At 47.3% G+C, this 21215-nt stretch overlaps 1 protein-coding gene across 1 annotated transcript; it reads left to right on the top strand.

Moving 5' to 3' along the window:
* The first annotated feature begins 241 nt into the window (after positions 1 to 241).
* On the top strand, positions 242 to 982 carry NEUROG3 (neurogenin 3). Its single transcript, XM_063133289.1, has one exon. It carries the CDS (start codon positions 242 to 244, stop codon positions 980 to 982), a length of 741 nt encoding a protein of 246 aa, XP_062989359.1.
* The last annotated feature ends 20233 nt before the right edge of the window (positions 983 to 21215 follow it).

The raw sequence follows: 21215 nt of genomic DNA, 5'->3' as shown, positions 1-21215 counted from the left end.
GGAGGGAAGCGATCTGCTCCTTGGCCAGCGTGGAGCCCTACCTATTTCGGGGTGTGTGTGTGGAGCCCCGCACGCGCCCCAAGCTGCAGCCCCCTTTGAAGGAGGCCAGTGGGCAGCACCTCTTTGCGTCCCGTTCTTAATCCGATTCCCCCCGGGGCGACCCCGCATGATCTTCCTGGGTCCCCTCCCATCCCAGGCACTAACGTGGCCTCCGGCTCACTCCGCTCTCCCCGCAGGCAGGATGTCTCCCAACACGGCCTCTTCGCCAGCCTCGCAGGGGACCGGCGGCGAAGGGGAGCCGCCCTACGCGGGCATATCCGACGACGACGCGCCGTTCTCCGCCTCCTCCTCGTCTCCCTCGCTGGCCGCCGGCAGCCTGCCTTCGTCGCCCGGCCCTTGCCTGCTGCTGCTGGAGGCGGGAGACCGCAGGGCGGCCCGCGGCGGGTCGCCCTCGGCAGCAGGCGGCTACCCGCACGCGCAGAAGGCCAAAGGCCGTCGGGGCCGCGCCAAAGGCAAGTGCGACGGGCCCAGCGGGGCCGGCAAGGCCAAGCGGAGCCGCCGCGTGAAGGCCAACGACCGCGAGCGCAACCGCATGCACAACCTGAACTCCGCCCTGGACGCGCTGCGCGGCGTCCTGCCCACCTTCCCCGACGACGCCAAGCTCACCAAGATCGAGACGCTGCGCTTCGCCCACAACTACATCTGGGCCCTCACCGAGACGCTGCGCCTGGCCGACCAGAGCGGCTTGGCCGGGCCTAGCTACGAGGGCTCTTTCCAGGCCGCCGCCGCCGCCGGCAGCCCCGACGGCCTGGCGGCCTGGCCTTGCCACTGGGACCCGCTCTACTCGCCCATCTCGCCAGAGGGCAGCCTCAGCCCGACGGACTCTGCGGAGGATGGGCGCCCTTTCCCGGCGCCCGGAGCACGAGGAGGCCCCGGCTGCCTCAGGCACGCGGCCCAGGCCGCCTTCCCGGACTTCGTCTGAGCAGCTGAGCTGGGCGCCCCCGGCCCCTCTCGGACAGGCGCTGCCCGCCGCCTCTGCCTTGGCCGAAGCCGGCGCCAGGCGAGGAGGCCTCGCGGACGCTGCTTGCCGCCGGGCGCACAGCGCCTTCGCCCCAGCGGAGGAGGGACTTGCCCCAAACCTTTGCCTTAAATGGGAAAAAACTCCCTCCGCTTCGCCCTGCACTTTTCCCGATGCCCTCCGCCCCTGCTGCAATAACCTACAGTTTCACGTCCGCTGCCGTGCCTCTTGCCACTGTTTAATATAGTCCTCTAGGGCAGCTTAAGAAAACAATCCTATGTGGGTCTTCTCAGGAATAAGCTCCATTGAGTTCAATGAGACTTACTCCTAAGTGTGTTTGGTCGCTTTCCTCCACCTGCTGCCCTCCAGATGCTTTGTACTACAACTCCCATCAGCCTCAGCCAGCATAACCAGTGATCAAGGATGATAGAAGGTGTAGTCCAACATATTTGAAGGGCTCTGGGTTAGGGAAGGCTGGTGTACAGGATGGCAGCTTTAAGGGGGAATACCTATCCCCCATCCAGTGGAGGCTGGTGACTCTGAGGTCAGTGGGGTGGTGTTCTGCTCGGTTTCAGTCAGGACTCTAAAGAAGCTATCCGAGGTGCTAAGCATCACACCTTGGATAGCTCTTTTAGAGTAATGACTGGTTCTGACTGAAACCCGGAGTGGATTCACCTCTCCATTGACTGGTCACAATCCAGCCAATCAAACATGTACTTGACTTTCATTCTGTTGAAATCTATGGGGGAGAAGATGCATAATTGTCTGAATTTGGCTTGGAAAAGTCACAAGCCCTCCACACTGACGGACATTGCTGATTTCAGTGGAACTGATTTTGTGCCTTGGGTTTGTGGAAAGTTCCAGATCAGCCACTGTGGAGTGAGTAATCTGGAATGTCTGCCACTGCAGATTCCTCAGTCACTGTGATTTAAAAGTCCTGTTCATAAGTGTGTCGTGAAGGGTAGACCAATGCGCCCTTTTAAGCCTCTCTCAAATCATCCGGGGAGGACACAGTTAAGAGCACTTAATGTACATTAGTGAGCCCCCCCCTCCCTGTTAGACCTTCTGCCATGGAGTGCTGTGCTGTGCTATCTTATACATGTCTACTCAGACGTAGGTCCTATTGTGTTCAATGAGTTCTACTCCTGGGTAAGTCTGTGTGGGATAGTAGCATGAGAGTGGTAAAATCTGGATTTCCTTCCCAACTTTTCATGCCCGCTGTGGACAAAGTGGGGATCCTTATTTGCATTTATGATTGACTGCAAAATATATAGAACTAGGGCAGCAATTGTGAGAAGAGATCCAGGAAAACAATAGTTATTCTGGCTTAATCAAGCACCTGGCAAAGATGTGATCTTGTGTGTATGAGGCTAGAACAGGCTGGTAAAATGTGATGGGGGTGGGTGAGGGTGGGGGGAAATACTCTGCCTTTAGTGATCTTGTCTATGTCCTTGAAAGGGCTGTCACTCAGTGACAGAGCACTTGCTTAGCCCACAGAAGGCCGGGTGCTCAATCTTTGGCACTTCCAGTGAAACAGGTCTCAGGCTGTGAGTCTAAAAGCTTGGAAAGCCACAGCCAGTCTGAGCAGGCAGCACTGGGTTATCTTAGATGAGGTGTATGGAACCTTTTTTCTGGGGGGACGGACACACATGCTAAGCACCCCTTTCTTTTTCTCTCTCTCTGCCATACCGTTCTCTCTCTGCTACACCCCTCTCTCTGTGCAACCCCTTCTCTCTCTCTCCTACCCTTTTCTCTGTCTTTCTCTGCCACCCTTTCTCTCTCTCTCTCTGCCACCCTCTTTCTCTGCCATGCTCTCTCTCTCTCCTATACCCCCGTCTCTCTCTGCAACCCCTTCTTTCTCTCTCCTACCCCTTTATGTCTTTCTCTGCCACCCTTTCTCTCTCTCTCTGCCACCCTCTTTCTCTGCCATGCTCTCTCTCTCCTATACCTCGTCTCTCTCTGCAACCCCTTCTCTCTCTCTCTCTCTCCTACCCCCTTTCTCTGACACCCTTTCTCTCTCTCTCTCTCTCTCTCTCTCTCTCTCTTTCCCCATTTCCTCTGCACCCGTATCGGGCTGTGTGGGGAGGAACAGATCACTCTTGCCAGAGATCTGAACTGCTCACTTGCAGAGGATTCTTGAAATTAGGTCAAGGACTTCCCATTGCCCTCCCTGGACTTCGATGGACCAGTGGTCCAACTCATGATAACTGAGCAGCTTCACTCTTCTGAGAAAGAGAAACAGCACATTTATTTAAAACTAAAATGACACTGAAAGCAGTGTGACTTGCTCTGGAATTAATGATGTTAAGATGAGGTAAGTGAGAGGAACTCCTCTGGGACTGTCTTCTAACTAAGAAAGTGTGTGTATGTGGTGTGTAATCAAAAATGTCTACTCCAACCTTTTTCAATCCGGTGCCCTCCAAATGTGTTGGATTACGACTTCCATTATCCCCAGGCGGCATGGCCATTGGCCCAACAGATCTGGAGGGCACCAGGTTGGGGAGGCTAATCTACGCCTTTTGGTATATTTCAGACAAAGCTCTTATTTCCCCATAAAATGGTAACACACCCATAAGAATAATTAATCCCTTTGTTTTGTACTTGGAGATAGTAATTTATAATAATTTCTCACTATTTTGTATTTATTGATTATATTTCAGAACAAATATATAGATATATATCCTATGTTTGGTACGGGAGATTATATTATATTGTGTTTCTTTTGGGTGATGGTGGGGAGAGTGAAAAGGAATGTTCACTGGTGGTGGGAATTAAATTTTTTTTGGAAAAAAATGGAATTTGTCTACTTGCAAGCTTGATGACTACAAAGGACATGGCATCTGTAGAATTCCTCACTCTCAGGGGCATCTTTTTTGTGTCATTCCACATGGCAATATTCTCCTGTTCTGGACCCGCACGATGCTCCCTCCCACAGGTAAAAGTGTACTTTGAAAACATGGCTTTCTTTTCCTTTTTAAAGTGTTTTTTTTTTTTAAAAAAATTAAGTTCCAGTAAGACTTACTTTGATTTTGTAGCTTATTTATTTACAATATCTGTGTATCGCTCCTTGGCCAATGCTCAGGAATGCTGGGGGTTGCAGTCCAACACTTCTGGATGGCGCCATGTTGCAAAGGCTGCTGTGAAGAGTCCGTAAATTAGTGCAAGAAGTTAGTGGAAAAACACTGCTGCTACTAGTTCTATATTGTCTGTAGAAATGTGAGGCATATAGAAGTTTGCAAATCACCCAGGCAGCTCTCACACCTACGGACGCATGAGAAATTAGTTTCAGGTCATTTTTGATCAGGATTTACCCACTTCGTACCTTCCGGTCTGAGGTGGACTCAGATGCAATCTGTGGTCGGAGTCCATACATTTCCACAGGGCCGGTCCTAACGTGAAAAGGGAGGATGCAGGGTGCAGCAGGTGGCAGAATTTGGGAAGAGCAGTGCTCTCCCCCTCCAAAGGGCCTGCCGCTTCTTGGCCCTGCTCCCTGCAGGGTTGTTGTGAGGATAAAATGGAGAGGAGAAGGATTGTGTACATCATCTTGGAGGAAAAAAGCGAGATATAAATGCAATAAAATAAAAATGGATGCGTACATTTGGAAAAATACACATGAAAATGTGCATGGATTTTCACACACACACACACACACACACACACAAAGACAAAGCTCACAATCTGATATGGATTTGAGCCACAACAAACGTTGACATAGAATTTGAAGAACTTCCGTGAGCTTGAGTTTTGCTGATTCATATTTCCCTGCCTCCAGGTGGAGTAATCAGTCTCATTGAGGTCAATGAGACTTTTTCATAAATACATTTGCACTGCTGTATCTTTATGGCTAACTCCCCACCACCACCAATCAAATGTTGGACATTCAAACAAATCCCGTAACTAATATTTTTGCAGGCATCATAGCGCAACCTCTCAGCCAACGGTATCTTCCTGAAAACTTTGGATGAATGTGATTCTTTCAGACTGTTGATCCATCTTCTGCAAGGATCCTTCCAGCCTGTGCAGCAAAGATTCCCCCCCACCCCGAAAATATATGTTTGATGAATGCCCCAAGTTTTATTTGTGGTCAAGTGGGGTTTACCATCAAGATGCAGGTTTGCCTCTAATTTATGACCTTAGTACTGCCTCACTGACCTGTTCCATCTGGGATTCTGGGGTGTGTGAGTGCGTGTATCCCAGGAGATTTGCAAACTTGAATATGATCGCACTGTCCATTTGTAATATGGAACCATTAGCTGGAAGTGAAATATTTTGGCCTTACCTATGCTAAGCTCCTACATTAAATGATCCCCAAATACACTAACAGAGCTGCTGTTCAGTGATATTCACACCACAGTCTAGCTACTCTGCTATGGGCATCTACCAGATTACTGATGGTAGGTGAGAGATGATGGGAGAGTTGCAGCAGCATAACTCCTTGTCCATCTCATCCTGAAAAATGTAAGTTGCTGGCACCTTCAGAAGTCTACATCAGAGGTTCCCAAACTGGGGTCTGTGGACCACTGATGGTCTCTGAACTCCATTCAGGTGGTTTGAAGAAAGCTTGAGGAACAGTGTCTGTACTTGGCCCTACCCTTGATTCCTGCCCCCCACTTCCACCTCCCTGATGATGGTGATCAAGACCATTTTGACTAGAGCTGGATTCTCCAACAAGTTAACAAAGCCATAGCCTAGATCCTGTGATCTTCATAAAATGGTGATGTTGCAGTTTACTAATTCCTTCACTCCCAATGTACCTATTGAAGGGACTTTTTCAGGCATCTGGTCTAGAATCTATGATTTTCATCCTATGGTGCCAGTTTTGATGCTATCAGTGCTGAAGAAAAAAAGGCATTTCCCTCCATCTATTGCATTACAAGGGCAAGACTACAGTTATGAGTGATGCTTTGATTTGTAGAACAACAACAACTAAGAGTTTATTAAGTGATCCACTGTGATCCGCAGCTGTTTTCAGGCAATCTGGACTCGCAAACATTTGAAAACAGCTAGTCCACAACATTGGTAACCATCCTCTCCTCTCAGCAGTGCATTTGAACTCCCTTCAGATCAATGGCAATTTTACAATGGGCTTCACTGGCATTTGGAGAGCGTTTGGTGAGTCTCACTGCAATGCATGACTGGACGGATAGCATTTAAGAGGCCCTTCCAATGCCACCTTTCTGATCGCTCCCCTTCTAATCCAAGAAATGCAGCTGCCCATTGTTTGACATCTCTCTCATCTCACAAGCAACGTGCCTCACTGTGCTGCACAAGGTTCCCAGTTCACTTCAAAAGTGATATATGGCACTAATCGAAACCCGGATGAAGGTTAAATAGTAAACACACAGATGAAGGACGGTGTTGTTTCATTCCTGGGGATTTGATTGAACAGGCCAAGATTAATGCACGATTGGTGGTGTTTTGCAGGGCTTGGAGGAAGAGCAAAGTCTGCACCTAGAGGCTGCCAGCCCAGTGGGTTGCGGCTACAGGACGGGGAAATCCCAGCAGTAACTGAAGGCTGAGCCATTGACATTTCATCACCAGCTCTGGAGCTTTCAAGCTCTCCTGATATGGGCACAGGGCAGACATTTCAGGGAGAGTAGTGGTAATGCAAGATTACCTCTTGGCCTTTTTGTTTTGACACATACAATCATATGGCAGGACCTCTGGAGGGCTTGCAAGACATTTGCTGGGGAGGAAAGGATGAGTACTGGAAGTTTGGGAGTGATTGGCTACGGCAGGAAGACAAACAGAAACAGAGCTGGGCAGATTGCAAGGCACATGCTGATTTTTGCAAGTCTGGGTTGCTTGGAATGAACCACTACTACTAAGAAACAAAGCAAGTGAAGATCTTCCCCTTCTGGAACTCTCTCTCTCTCTCTCTCTCTCTCTCTCTCTCTCTCTCTCTCTCTCTCTCTCTCTCTCTCTCTCTCTCTCTGACCTAGTTAGCACATAATGATAATCCATTGGTTAAACAAGCCATGGATTGTTGTGCATGAGCATGAGAGAGTAAGCACACTGCCTCCTGTGCTCCTGGCACTTCCGCTTTTAGCCCACAACTCACAATTGGCTCCTTTGTAGGTTGTGGAGCGTGACATCTGAACCTGGACTACTGGGTTGTTTAGTGGCTAAACAATCCAGCTGTTAACCCATAGATTGTTGTTGGGTTAATGGCTGGTTTGTTTAGCTCCTAACAACCTAGGGACCTGGGTTTGGATGTCACACTCCACAAGTGTGGATTGTAGGGTACAAGTAGGAGAGAAGGGCACCTCCCACTTGTCCCTGATAGCCCATAGTTTATTTAACCCACAGCCTTTTGTTATGTGTGAACAGAAATTCGCTCTCTAAAACCTCAAATGGAAACACTTCAAGCAGAGCCAGAGGAAAGACTGGCTTGTTTCTTGTTTCTTGAGTCTCTGCCTAGAGCAGGGATGGGCAGCCTTTTTCTGTCAGGGACTGCATTTCCTTGTGGGCAATCCGTTGGAGGGGCACATGTGGCTGGAAGAGACCAAAGCCCATGGGAATAGGGCCAGAATTAAAAGTAGGTGGGTTATCCCCTTTCTCTCACCTTTTCCCTTTCTCTCTGTCTCTCACTTTTCCTCTCCCCCTCCCTAACTACGCAGTAGGCTGCCAGGGAAGGGGCAGATGACACTCATCAGAGAGCTGAAGTGACTGCATGCAGAGGGCTTTTGGAATTAGGCTCAGGGCCACATATGGCCCCAGGGCTGCAGGTTGCCCACCCCTGGCCTAGAGCAAGTGGGCAAGAGAATAGGACAGGGCTTAGCGGCCCTTTGGGGCTGTGGTCACAGCTGTCCATGTGAGAAACTGCCACAAAATGTCTGCCACAGGAGGTGTAGCTAGTCACAAGCGACAAGCAACCTGCCCAAAAGACTGAGTGCAAAGCAGAGGTGTGGTCTGAGCCCCAACACACTAAACAACCCCTTTGAACCCACAGTAGTTACCAGTGATAACAGAAACCTTTTTCACAGAAGGTAAAGTCTTTTTCTCCCCCAGTCCTCTGGCAACCGACTCATTCCCCCCATCTAAGACCCCTTCTCTCTCTCCCCCCTCCAGCTTGCTTACTGCTGCCCACCCCCTTGCTCACCTGACTCCTGCCGCTCTCTGTAGCTTCCACACCACCCACAGTTTCCCAGACAGGAGCTTCCTTCCCCACTTTTTTTCTTGGTGGCTGCAGAGGACAGCATCAGCTTAATTTCCTAAGAAGGCCTCTGAGGGACACTCAGGGGAAATGAAGATGGCAGTGGGGGTGGCAAACAGTTTTGTTGCTGTTGGAACGGAGAAGCAACTGCAAAACATGGAATGGTGTCTGGATGGGGGGTGAAAAGAGACGTTAGTTGTGTGCTTAACAACTGGCCAACTAAAGTCCTTCCCCACCCATTAGATTTGGGGCCTAAAATTACCACTGATCCCAGGTGCCAGTGAAACTACTGCACCGCTGATCCCAGGTGCCCGTAAAAAAACAACGTCCTCCTCCTCCTCTTCCTCCTCCAATAGAAAATAGGACAGGTAGGACACCTCCGCAGCCACCACGAAAGGCATCAGCAGGAGCAATGGTACCTGTGGGCACCACATTGCCTACCCAGGTTTGCCATAATGTTCCAGTGGCTTGCAATCTAGCCTTGATGGGATTATTTCTATTCTGAAGTTGGGGTATTTCTATTCTGAAATGTAGCTGGGGGGTAGCACAGGTTTGCTGTTGTCCAAGCTACAGGAGAATTTTGCAAGAGCTCTCCTCTTTGCCATGGAACTGTCTCAGCGTTTTGTCCAGTGATTTTAAGAAAATGGCAACTGCTGCTGGGTTTGCAGTGATTTCCCCTTTCTCCAACCCTATGGGCTTTGTCTGGGTTAAAGAATGCACACAGCTTCAAACCCATGAATCCTGGATTCCCCCCACCCTCCATTCTGTCATCCTCCTCCTCTGACTCAGTTTGCAGTAGGTAGATTTATGGCACCCCCCCACCTTTTCTCTGCATTCTCCCACTGCCCCTTTGCAATGGAGCCCGTGAGCACAAAGGGAGGCTTGGTGGGGCCAAAAGGCGATTGTCATGCTAACCGATGTCAGCTGGGGCCCCATTTGCCTGTGAGCAAAGAGACGGCCATTGAGGCAATTTGTAGAACAAAAGAAATTTAGTTATTGGGGGGGGGACAAAAGCGCAGGCACATGGCCGCCCCCCTGCCCCCCCGCCCTCTCCGGGAGAAAAGGCGGCCTTGCGAAACAACGGGCCCAAGTTGGGATTGCTGTCTGCCAAGGATTGTTTCTCCTCTCAGAGTGGCTTGGGCGTCTCAGCTTGAGGCATTGATTCTCCCTGCCCCCAGGGTCACATTAAATGAGGTGCCCTGCTTCTCCAGGGTGGCCGGGGCTGCTTTCGGCCCACCCCCTGAAGCCGATGTGCAGAGGGCAGGCCGGGCCTCCGCCTCTGAAGTCAGGAATTCAGCCAACACTTAATGAAGAGATCGGCACTCCCGGGAGGGGATTTGCCAGTCCCCGCACACCCCATTGACAGGATCTGCCCCCCCTGAAGGGGTGGCATTTGCCCCTCAATGCCCAGGATTGGTCCATAATGCAGGGGAGTCTTGTCGCCCCCAGTACCCAAATTCCGATTTGAATGACACCCTGACCCCGACACACATTTATGGAGAAATTAATCCCATTGGTCTCAATGGAACACATTTCCAGGCAAGGATGTTTAGAACCAGGGAATTAGATTAAGGTCACCTAATGAAGGCATCCAGTGGTGGCTGGTGACCTGAACAAAATGGGTGAGTCATAGGGTCTCCAGCCATTAGCTCACTTGCACACAACCTAAGCTTTCCCCCAGAGGCCCTCCTCTCTCTTTCTCTTCAGCCTCCTCAGTGTGACCTCCTCCTTGCCAAACCCTTAGATGAATTTGGCTGCTCTCTCTTGTAAACCCTCTATCCTACACCCACACCTCTAGACTCCTCTCTCTTTCTGAAGGACCCAGGTTATGGCCCAGGCCTTTAGGTCAGGGGCACAGATCATCAGATTGGCCTTTAGGCTAAAAGAGTTTCTGTACCTGTGTTCTAGATTTTATCCTCCTAAAGCCCTTTTACTTATCATAATAATAATAATAATAATAATAATAATAATAATAATAATTTATTTGTTACTCACCTCTCCCTCTGGATCGAGGCAGGGTACAACACTACTCCTACATTTATTTATTACATTGTTACACAGCCCAATAGCCAAAGTGCTCTGACCTGTTATTAGAGGCCAATAAAACAAATTTTCTAGGTGTTGTCCAATGTTGAAAAGAATACCATACAATGCAATATTACACAAAGCTCTAAAAATAATACAATATAACACAAACACAGTAAAAATACAAAAGCTTATAAAAAGCCAGCATGATTTAAACAAAAGATAACTGTATAAAACCAACCTGATGGTTTTTACTAGGGTGTGCACTGACCTGCTCAAATACAAATGAGATATATAGTTTCTGCAAAACATCCAGGAATGCAGGGCCGTCCCTACCATTAGGCAGAGTGAGGCAGCTGCCTCAGGCAGCAGAGACTGGGGAGCAGTTGGAGGACAGGATTGTGTGTGACTGCCTTGTTACTGTTATGCTAGCCTGCTGCCCTCAGGTGCAGTAGAAGATGCCGTCCTTTCACCAGTGTTTAACATTTACCTGTCAGTCTAGTTGGCTTCTCTACGTGACATGTGGTGGTGGGGGGCACTATGTTGTCGTTTGCTTCAGGCAGTGAAATGTCTTGGGTGAAATGAATTTCAGCCTATGCCAGAAGCAGGGAGTGGCCCCTGAGAATGCCTGGCCCATAGGCCCTTTCCCCATGGTCAGGGCACTTCTATAGTCTAACTCATTCTTTCCCAACCTGGTGACTTCCAGATGTGTTGGACTACCACTCCCATCAGCCCTAGCCAGCATGGCCATCTAGAGGCACCAGTTTGGGGAAGGCTGATTATATAACAAAAGAGCATTCTGATTAGTTTCTGTACCTTGGGGTCTGCTACCTTCCCACAGCTTAGCACTTTTACTTGACCTGGCAATGAAGTACCATTGAGACAATAACAGGAATAGGCTAAAGCAAAAGTGGGCAGAAAGTAGAGCTTCAGGCATTTTGAAGTTCAACTCCCAGCATTCTTAACTACTGGCCATACTGGCAGAGGCTTCTGAGAGTTGAAGGGCTGTATCCAAAGATGCTGTTACACAGAGTAGACCCACTGAAGTGAATGGGCCTAGTTTACATAGGGCTATCATTGGATATTGCCAGAAGTGTATAACATCTGGAGATCTTCCTTCTGCTCACCTTCTATGAGGTTCATCAGACGAGTGCTTTATCGCATGCTTGCTACTGCCCACTTATGGATGTGCGCGTGTCCTTTAGATGACATCATGCACTTCCTGCGCACCTCCTGCCCCCTCCGCTCATTTTTCTGTAGCAAAATAGAGCCTTTTTAATCTGATAAAAACCCCAAACAAAACAGAATGTGACGCGATCTCCTGCTGTGTGCAGGAAAAGCAGCGCAATGAAAATGGCCCCTGAATGGCCAATGTGGTCTTTATTTATTTCCTCTTTCCCTTCTGGGAAGAAAGAGGAAGTAATGAGGGACAAAAGTGGGGGGGGGGGAGAGAAGCAATGGTAAGGAAATGTGATTTCTCCCCGTGTGATGACGCTCTACATCTCTCCCCACCATTGGATCATAAAGGGCTTATGTAGGAGCAAAGAAAACAACTGAATGAGAGATTTTACATTTATTTATTTATTTATTTATTACGTTTTTATACTGCCCAATAGCCAAAGCTCTCTGGGCGGTTCACAAATATGTGATCTAATCTAGATATTTGGGCTGAATTTTGAACTGGCTATTCCCTTTCACCAGAGTATTGGAGAGTTACTATACACTGGCAATGTTTGCATTGTGTCATCTCTCCAGTTCTAGAATACTTAACCCCCGAACTGGCAAACAGATACACTCCTGCCCCTCCATCTTCCAGCAGCTCCCTTCCAAAGTCCTTTCTTTCGTTCGCCTTCAGTAAAGAAGTCTGGGCCAAACGTGTTGACAATGAGCTGAAAAGCTGAACTAGAGGAGGTGGAAGAGGCATGGGCTACCTGCGCACTGCCCTGGCCCCTTAGTGTCCTATCAGTATGTGAAGCAGCCGCTCGGTCGCCAGGGTGTTGCCTGTCTGTGGCGCTGGGAGAATCTCGCAGTGAAGGAATGCCAAGGAGAGTCATAAACAAGACTGGTTGCTCTGAACGGAACAAAGGCAGTTAGAAGGGAAGGGAAGGCAAGCCACTGACCATGGTGCTGAAAGACGCGAACCACGGCAGGGCGCTTTCACGGATGATGCAGGCCCGCCGTGGATGTGCCAGGCGAGTGCCTCCAGTTGCCTGCACCCCTCTCTTTTGCCACCGGCGAAGGATGCTCTAAAATGGATCTGGCATAGCGGCACTTGCCCAGGCATTATTTGCAACTATGGCCCGTGTGACTTTGCTTGCGTAAGGTGTCCTCAGGGACATTACAAACTGAAGCTCTGCTGGCTGAATGCGGGAGCGATCGTGCAGCCAGTCAGCAGCAGTTGATCGTAGTGTATGAAGCTGCTCTAAGGATGCTTACCTAACTGGCGTGTGCGTACGTGCACACACGCGTGCATTGCTTAGGGAATCTGGTGATTTAGACAGGCCAGTAAGCGAATCACCCCCTCCCAGCAAATAGAATGCCTATTTTAGCCAATGCAGCTCCTGCATTTAAATTGCAGATACAGGGCAGGCAAAGGGAGACACGTAAAGCAACCTTATTTATTTATTTATTTATTTATTTATTACATTTTTATACAGCCCAATAGCCGAAGCTCTCTGGGCAGTTCACAAAAATGAAAACCATAATAAAACAACCAACAGGTTAAAACACAAATGCGTATCTATTCAGAAGTAAGTCCCCTTGATTTTAATGAGGCTTACTCCCAGTTAAATGGGCATAGGACTGCAGCATGAATTATTCAGGTGAACACCGTTTTTTGGGGAAAAATATGGATAAGGCCTCTGGACATTTGCTGGATAGAGAATTAGCTCTCCAACTCATTTCTGTTTGATGTCTCCCTAGTCAGGCACATGTCCTTAAGAATGGGCCACCTTGGGTATTTTTAAGGAGATTTTTTTTGGTGTGTGTGTGTGTGGGTGAGATTTCCCCCTGCAAATCTGCAGCAGGGATGGGCAACCTCGGGGGTGGGGTGAGCACACTGACCCTATTCAGAACTAGTTGGGTGCATGTCCTTACGAATGGGCCACCTTGGGTATTTTTAAGGAGATTTTTTTTGGGGGGGGTGAGATTTACCCCTGCAAATCTGCAGCAGGGATGGGCAACCTCGGGGTGGGGTGAGCACACTGACCCTATTCAGAACTAACCAGGGGCTGCACCTTGCCCCTGTTGAAATGGCCAACATCGAAATTGTCACCGTGACAGCAGTGGCAAAAATTACAGTGACCGTAAACAGTATGGGCACATCCTACATGTCTTGCTTCCTTGAAAAATTACTATGATTTTTGCTGCCAAATTTGGCAGAGGTGGCTGCAGGTGCATTTGCAAATACAGCCATGGGGGAACACACCTGGCCACATATGTCGCTGGCCCATGGCCTTCAGGGTCTTTATAATCAACCACCCCACCTCCAATTAGCCTCCTGCCTATCTATTTTCAAGGATGGTCAAGAGGATATAGTTTCCCTCTCCAAAGATGCTATCATGGCAGCCTGGTAGTGTATACACAAAAGTAACTCTATGCTCTTATCCTTAGACATTATACTGTGATTATTAATGGGAACCAAGATGAAGTTAACAAAAGACTGGAAGTTAATGGTTCACCCCCAACACCAAAACAATGGTTTGCCAGACCATGGGACATTATATTAATTTAAAAGATGACCCACCAAGCATTGTTGAAATGCAAACAAATACAAACTCAAAATTGTAGATAACTTACAGAGTGATCCTCTCTGTGTCTACTTGGAAGTAAGTCCCATAGAATCCAATAGGGTTTATTCCTCCATAAGTGGGAATAGGAATGCGATGTTAATCCTATGAAAAAATGGGGACATAAACCATAGGATCCATATTTTGAGGAAATTGTTTTTAAGTTTAAAAACAACAACTTTTCAAGTTGTTTCTTTAAGGTATTAATTTAAGTGAGGTTTTGTTTGTTTGTTTTGTTTTTAAAACCTGCACCACACTCTCTTTTTTCTATGGTTTCAGCATGGTTCTGTACACTGCCGTGGGGATTTACAACTTTTGGAGAAGCAGAGAATGTTTTAGGGTTTTGAATACATCTTCCCCCCCCCTTTTTTGCCACCACATTATTAGGTTAATCATTGCTTGAACTGGTTGCTATGGTTTTGGCCATTCCAGGGAGACTTCATAATGAAGACTGAATGACTTTCTCCATTTATCCCTGCTGAATGTGATGGTTTCATTTCTGTTCACCAGGCAGCCCCGAAGTCATCCTGATAACCTCAGTTTCTTTCCCCACTTTTCGATGTGGAATGAGCAGGTGGCCATTTGGAACACACCCATTTCGGGAGTCTTACAGAATCTTTTGTACCATGCAATGCTTTAGAAAGAAGATGGCTTTTTCTCCCCTACCTGCCCCACCCCCCAGCAAATAAAGAACAGACAGATTTGCTTCTGAAACCAGCAAACTTTAAGTAATATTCTAAAAATAAATAAATAAAACATACTGGATCCAATTCAAGTAAAGGTAGTTGTGACTAAAGATTGTATCCAATATTAGTCTTACTTAGAGTAGACCCACTGAAATGAATGCACCATGTACATTGATGGTGCTATATAAATAATAATAATAATAATAATAATAATAATAATAACATGCAACCCAGCTATTGGGTTGTATAGAAATGTAATAAATAAACCCTAAATTCCATTGCTTTCCATGGGATTTAATCACAATCAGCTTTCACTGGAATTGGTCCAGATGGCTACAATGTCTCCTCCCACATTTACCTACCTGGAAATTAAGTTAATAGTAGCCCTTCCTTCAGGGAGGTGGGTGGCTACAAGAGGGCCTTTTCATGCAGAATATTCTCCCCAGAGGCTCCCCTGGCACCTATGTTATGGTCTTTCTGGTGCCATTGAATTCTCCCAGCATTTTAAGAACTGTTTTCAATGCTTTTAATACTCTGCTCTTTTGCTGCTGATTTTAATTTGGTTTTACGGTGTTGTAATGGTTTTATTCATTGCTAATTTTATCTTGGGTTTGTTCTGCAGTGCTTGCTTATTTATTTATTGCTTTTAATGTTTGTACTGTATGTTTTTAATGTGTTGCTCACCACCCAGAGAACTTTGGTTATTGGGTGATTTAAATGTACTGTTAATAATAAACAAATAAATAACACTTACGTGGGAGTAATTTCCATTGAACTCAATGGCGGTTTACTCCGGAATGGACATGCATTGGTTTGCACGATTTATATTTAATGCCAGTTATATGTGTAGTCTATATGGGCAGGATCTAGAGAGGTCTGTATGCATGCACAATGCATTTATGAATGGATGTGGGTGTATGTGGCTGATTTTCCCTCTTACCAGTAGCTTTTCACACCTCATGGAGTGCTGCTCTAAAGGGTCCCCAACATTTGAGGAGTTCTGGGGGTGGGTGGGTTTCAGGGGATGGCACCAGAAAGGGAAGCTGAAAAGCACCTATGCATATCTGGAACACCACACAATGGTGCGTTGGATCCTGGCCATGCTCTATAAATGGTAACAGTGTGCTGTAGCGGCTAAAGTGTTTGGCTGGGAGCTGGGAGATCCGGGTTCTAGTCCCTACTTGGCCATGGAAACCCACTGGGTGACTTTGGGCCAGTCACAGACTCTCAGCCCAACCTACCTCACAGAGTTGTTGTTGTGAGGATAAAATGGAGAGTAGTAGTCGTATGTACACCACCTTGGGTTCCTTGGTGGGATATAAATGCAATAATAAATAAACATAAATATCTAACAAAATGGAATGGCTTCATTACAAAGCGGTTTTGTATGACTTCTCAATGATGTGAGGATTCAATCTTTTGCAAATCACGGTATGTTACCTATTTAGGAATTCTTGGTGATTAATCACAATATACAGTAGATCAGAAGCATCTAATATATATACCCCAATTTCTTTTAGACACCCAGGCCTTCCCTGTCCACCCAAGTTTCCCATTAGCATTAATGGAAAAGATAACTCTGGGCACTGATATTTGCAAAGAGATGCACATGCAAAACTGCTCCTTCCATTGGTGTGAATGGAGAACCTTATTTATATAGAAGCTTTATGCACACTGGAGTACATGTGGACCTCTGGGTTGAGGACATAACCTAAAGGTTGTTATGGCATTGGTATCACTTGTAAGCTTCTGTTGAATTCTGGAAAAAACCTGGGCTTAAAACCAACCACCACCACGTCTTATCCCTTATGGCCAGATTTCCTTGAGAGACATTACTGGCCTAGAAGAAGGGGGCAGCCACACTATGGAGCAGTGCTTTACAGCCCCAGTCCTACCTTCTCCATTGGCAAGCAAGAGCAAGCAAAATGACAGGTTCTGTATAGGGCCAACACGTCAGATGGGCCATTTACCATTGCGAGCCACCATGGGCAGACAAACAGCCCTGCCTTCACAAGCAGAACCATTGTAAGCAACTGTACTTCAAGTCTCATGGGTCCTCATTCACTTCTAGATGCGTGCAAAAATGCTCTTGTGTGAAACTTATCTCCTGAGGTGGAGAACAGGGATGTGAATTTCCTTTCTGTTCCATTCTGTGGTTAGTTGAGGCTCACAGTGGGAGCTGATGTCATCTGAGCAAGGAGATTTGTGTAGCACAGTCAGGTCAACGCAGGCAAAGTGGTATCAGGTGGTCAGAGCCCAGTCAAGGTAAGTGCATCAGGCACAGCAAACTAGCTTAAGACAGAAGCCCTCTCATGTAAAATGTTACATTTCATTTGTATTGTTGTTTAACTAAAATACTAGAGTAAATCCTGTTACATATTTCGTGGTTTGTCCCTGGAATGATTGCAAATCTGCCCCTCCTCATCCTAATTCTACAAGAACCTTGAGACATCACACATCCCTTTGGAAATGGCTGCAAATGTACATTTGCTGCTGCAGCATGCAAATCCACCCCTCCCCATCTTGCTTATGAATTCCGCTTGCTGGATGGAAGCCAGTGCATGCTGCCATTTCGAGGGGGCAACACCATTCAAACAGTGCTATGAATCAGTTCTGGAACATTGCTCAATCCACATTTGGCAACCTTTTCATGGGGTTGGAGAAGCTAACTTAAGTTAACTTAAGTCACCATCGTCTGACTGTTTCACGTTGCATAAAATTCTGCAAGGGTCTGTCTGATCCAGGTTCCCAACTGGTCAAGTTGTGGGTGCCCCTAAATTAATTCACATCATTATATCTTCACACACACACACACTCTCTCTCTCTCTCCTGCCCCCACAGAACCATAAACACCAGCACAGACACAAAGTTTATATTTGCATATTTGTCTCTTCTCAGCATCTGTCCAGATGCCTTGATGAGAATGAACCTTTATGCAGAACATTTGCAGTTTAAAAAGTAAGGTTTCATCCTCCATGAAATTAGCCTCCCCCCACAACCCTTTTCACTGTAAAAAATAAAACGAAGAATCAGGATTCTTTCACATGGCCAGAATTCAAAAGTCTCTCTCCCTCCCTCCCTCCAGCTATAATGACAATCCAAAGAGTTCCTGATAGGGTTTTAAAAGATGCTTATTCATTCACTGTCCACCAAGCATGAAAATCCTGCTCATTTGTTTCCATTCTTCCTGCAAACGACCTCACAGGATTCAGTTCACGCTAAAGCCAGTTGCTGAGAACTTGCCACTCACACTTTTAACTCCTTTTTGTTTGCCCCCTTCCTTTTTTTTGTTCTGCTTGGTCTCCGCCTCCTCCGCAGCCCCGCCCTCTTCTGCAATCACAAAGAGAAGTCTGGGAATTTCTTTAAGCTCCAGTGCCCCCCCCCATCCCTCTTAAAACATATACCATCCATACATAATAACTAACTGAAAGGAAAATGCAAGGATGTGTACGATAGAAACGCCATCGGTCAGCAGGCTCAACATGCTGTTGGATTTAAAAAGGGGGGAAATTGTTGGGCTTGAAATGTGAGCAGATATGACAAGAGGCTTCTGTCGCTCTTTGGGCATGAGTCAAGTGTCATCCTATTGAAATGAAGTGCAGCATCTTCCTTCCTGGGTAAACGGCAGTTTACACTTCACAATAGTTGCATTGAAATCAGCTATTTGGGTCAAGGGATTGTTTACAAACTTTTCAAACCGGCCCCTACCCTTTCCTTGCATATTCTATGCATGAAGTGGGCGCTGTAGGATTAAGGGCAGAGGTGGGCAACATGCAGCCGTGGGCACCCATGCACCCATGGGGGGGTAGCAAATGACCTTTGCTACCCCCCCCCCCATGGCTCCCAGTGCCAAATTTGCTGCAGTGGCAGCAACAAAAACTGTGGCAGTTTGCTGCTGCAATATGGCAGTAGTGGCAAAAAAGGAGTTAATTTTATTTTAAAATGAATATTTGGGGAACTCCTTGTTCACCACTTTTTTCTTCTTCTTTTTTTTTGGCAGCCCCGTGTTCACACCAGTTTTCCTTTTCTGGTGCTTCTTGTTCACCTGGATTTCAGCAGCCCATTCAGCAGCATGTCAGTAAGAAGCAGCGGCGTGTCCCCCAATGTAGGGTGACCAACTGTCAGGATTTCCCCGGATTTGTCCTGGTTTTTGTTCTTTCCATGGTGTCAGGGGGGATTTTCTATAATTTTCAATAATGTCCTGGAATGACACACCTTCCTCTTTAAGGCTGCCATTAGCATGGCAGGAGGGAATGACATGCTTTCTTGAGGCACGTCATTCCCCCACCCCGAGCTCCAATTGAGGTCTTAAAGGGGAAAGTGGGTCATTCGTGGACATTATAGAAAAGGCCCCAATTGGAGTGGATGGTGGTGGTGCAGAATGAAATCCTTTCCCCTCCTCCACTCCAATCGGGTTCTTTACGGTGGCGGGGGAATAACGTACTTTCTGCAGGACTCAGAAAGCTGCTTCCCCACACACACACTAGGTATCCTCTTTTTTGGTTTCCCAAATATGGTCACCCTACCCAATGGGATCTAGTGTGGAATGGGCGTTCCGGGACCAACGTGGCACCCTATCCCTGGAAGTTGCCTAGCTCTGATTAAAGGGGAGCAGGGTCATGCTCCCTGCTGCTCCATCATGTTCCTCCCAATACCCCCACCAACATCTGTGCATTGAGCATGGACATATGAAGAGGGGAAACCTACACCTGTAGAACTCTGCACGTCCAGGTTTCCACGTGTTCTAGAACTTCAGTCATGCAGGGTTCCAGGTCCTGTAGATGCCTATGTGAGTAGTCTGCCCCTCTTCAGACATTCACATTCAACAAGCAGACATTGGCCCCATTCAGAAGACACCTTAAACCACGTCTTTAACCACAGTGGTTATGCCAGAAAGCCAGGCTGTGTTCAGAAGACACCTTAAACTATGGCTTTAACCACAGTGACTAAGGCAAAAAGCCTTAGTCACTGTGATTAAAGCTGTAGTTTAAGGTATCTTCTGAACACAGCATGGATTTCTGGCTTAACCACCATGGTTAAAGACGTGGTTTAAGGTGTCTTCTGAATGGGGCCAATGTCTGCTTGTTGAATGGGGCTACTGCAGGCCAAGGCAGAACAGCATTTTGAGGGCAGGATGCCATTTCCTCATTTGCATGGACCCCTCCTTCATGCATATGAAAGGAGCTTAAATTTCAACATGATCCCTCCATGCTCACATTACAATAAAACTTGCATTGTTTTTCCTTCCCCTTAAAAATAGATGTGGGGGGGTTAAGCGGGTGTTCAGACTTCCCATGGAGAATTCTATTGTTGTAACCGTACAGCCCAAGTGTCACGGGGATCTCTCACTGTTCAGAGATTGCATTACAAGATGTTTGACATCTTTCCTGACCCCTTTGAAGATTATCATGGGAGCCAAGCTCAGGATGAAACCTACCGCCCAGAATCAAGCCCTGAATGTGCCAGCCAAATTTCATTCTAGTATCATCTCCATGTTCAGGAGAGAGATTAGGTTAGATCCACCCTTAGTCACACTTACAGCGGACCCAGTGAAATCAATGGGACTCGGTGTGTTTGTATTTGCGTTTGCGTGCGCGCGGCGGACGAGTTCAGCTCCTGCCTCTCGCTCTCCCCCGCAGTGTCATCTCCCCGGGACTCTCTTTGGTGTGTGCTTGCACATGCGCATGCAAACGCAAATACAAACACACTGAGGGAGAAAAGTGTTTTGCAGGAGGAGCTGCCGCCGGCGGGACGCGCCAGAAGAGCCGCTGGGTGGGAGGGGGGATTATTCGAATGGAAGAACACGTGAGGGGGAAGCGGCTAGAGCAGCGTCTTTGAATGGGGTAGAGATCCTTCTGCAGGCGGCGCTGCCTAGCTCACAGTAGACACAGTAAAGAAAGAGGCGCTTCTTTTAGGTTACGTCTTTAAAAAAGGCGCACGGAAGTGCCTTCACAACGACGTGTAGATCAGGCCCAGCTATTCCTCCCAGTGCCAGCTGAGTCCCTGGCTGTGTTGGGAACACTGCAACCTTGTCTACAAGTTACAGGAAGGGGGCAGTGTTTCTGTCAGCTAGTTAACATATGGGTAGTTTGGCCATAGATAGCCTTAGGATCTCTATTGCCTACAATGGTTTCCTGCTCCTCCCCTCCTCTCTTTGATCTCTTCCATTGCTGGGAGCCATTGTGCTCTCTCTATCTGTATCTCTCACTCCTGCCTGTAATGGAATACAAAAGGGAATGAACAAACTCCTGTTGCAACCATATGCTGTACCTGCATTTTCATGCAAGAATATTTGTGTGTAAAGCTGTTTTCTTTCCTTCACTAAAGAAAGATTTTTAGCCTTTTGTGTGCATGTGGGACTGGCAAACAGTAATTCTGTTCTCCCTTTTGTTTTTTCTCTGCTAACTCCCTTTTTAATAAGAGGCAGCAATACCAAATAATTCCATCAGGCTTCAGACTCAGCAACAATGCCAGAAAGAGTGCCAGAGTCTCACACTGACTGCATCCGTTTGGTTATCTCTGATCTCAGATTGGAGATAACA

The sequence above is a fragment of the Elgaria multicarinata genome, chromosome 8, assembly GCF_023053635.1.
Source record: "Elgaria multicarinata webbii isolate HBS135686 ecotype San Diego chromosome 8, rElgMul1.1.pri, whole genome shotgun sequence".
NCBI lineage: Eukaryota > Metazoa > Chordata > Lepidosauria > Squamata > Anguidae > Elgaria > Elgaria multicarinata.
Note: the sequence above shows the minus strand (reverse complement) of the source record. Positions and strands in the feature narration are given on the sequence as shown.

Coding starts and splice junctions, on each gene's coding strand:
- NEUROG3 (XM_063133289.1), top strand. CDS start 242: ATGTCTCCCAACACGGCCTCTTCGCCAGCCTCGCAGGGGACCGGCGGC.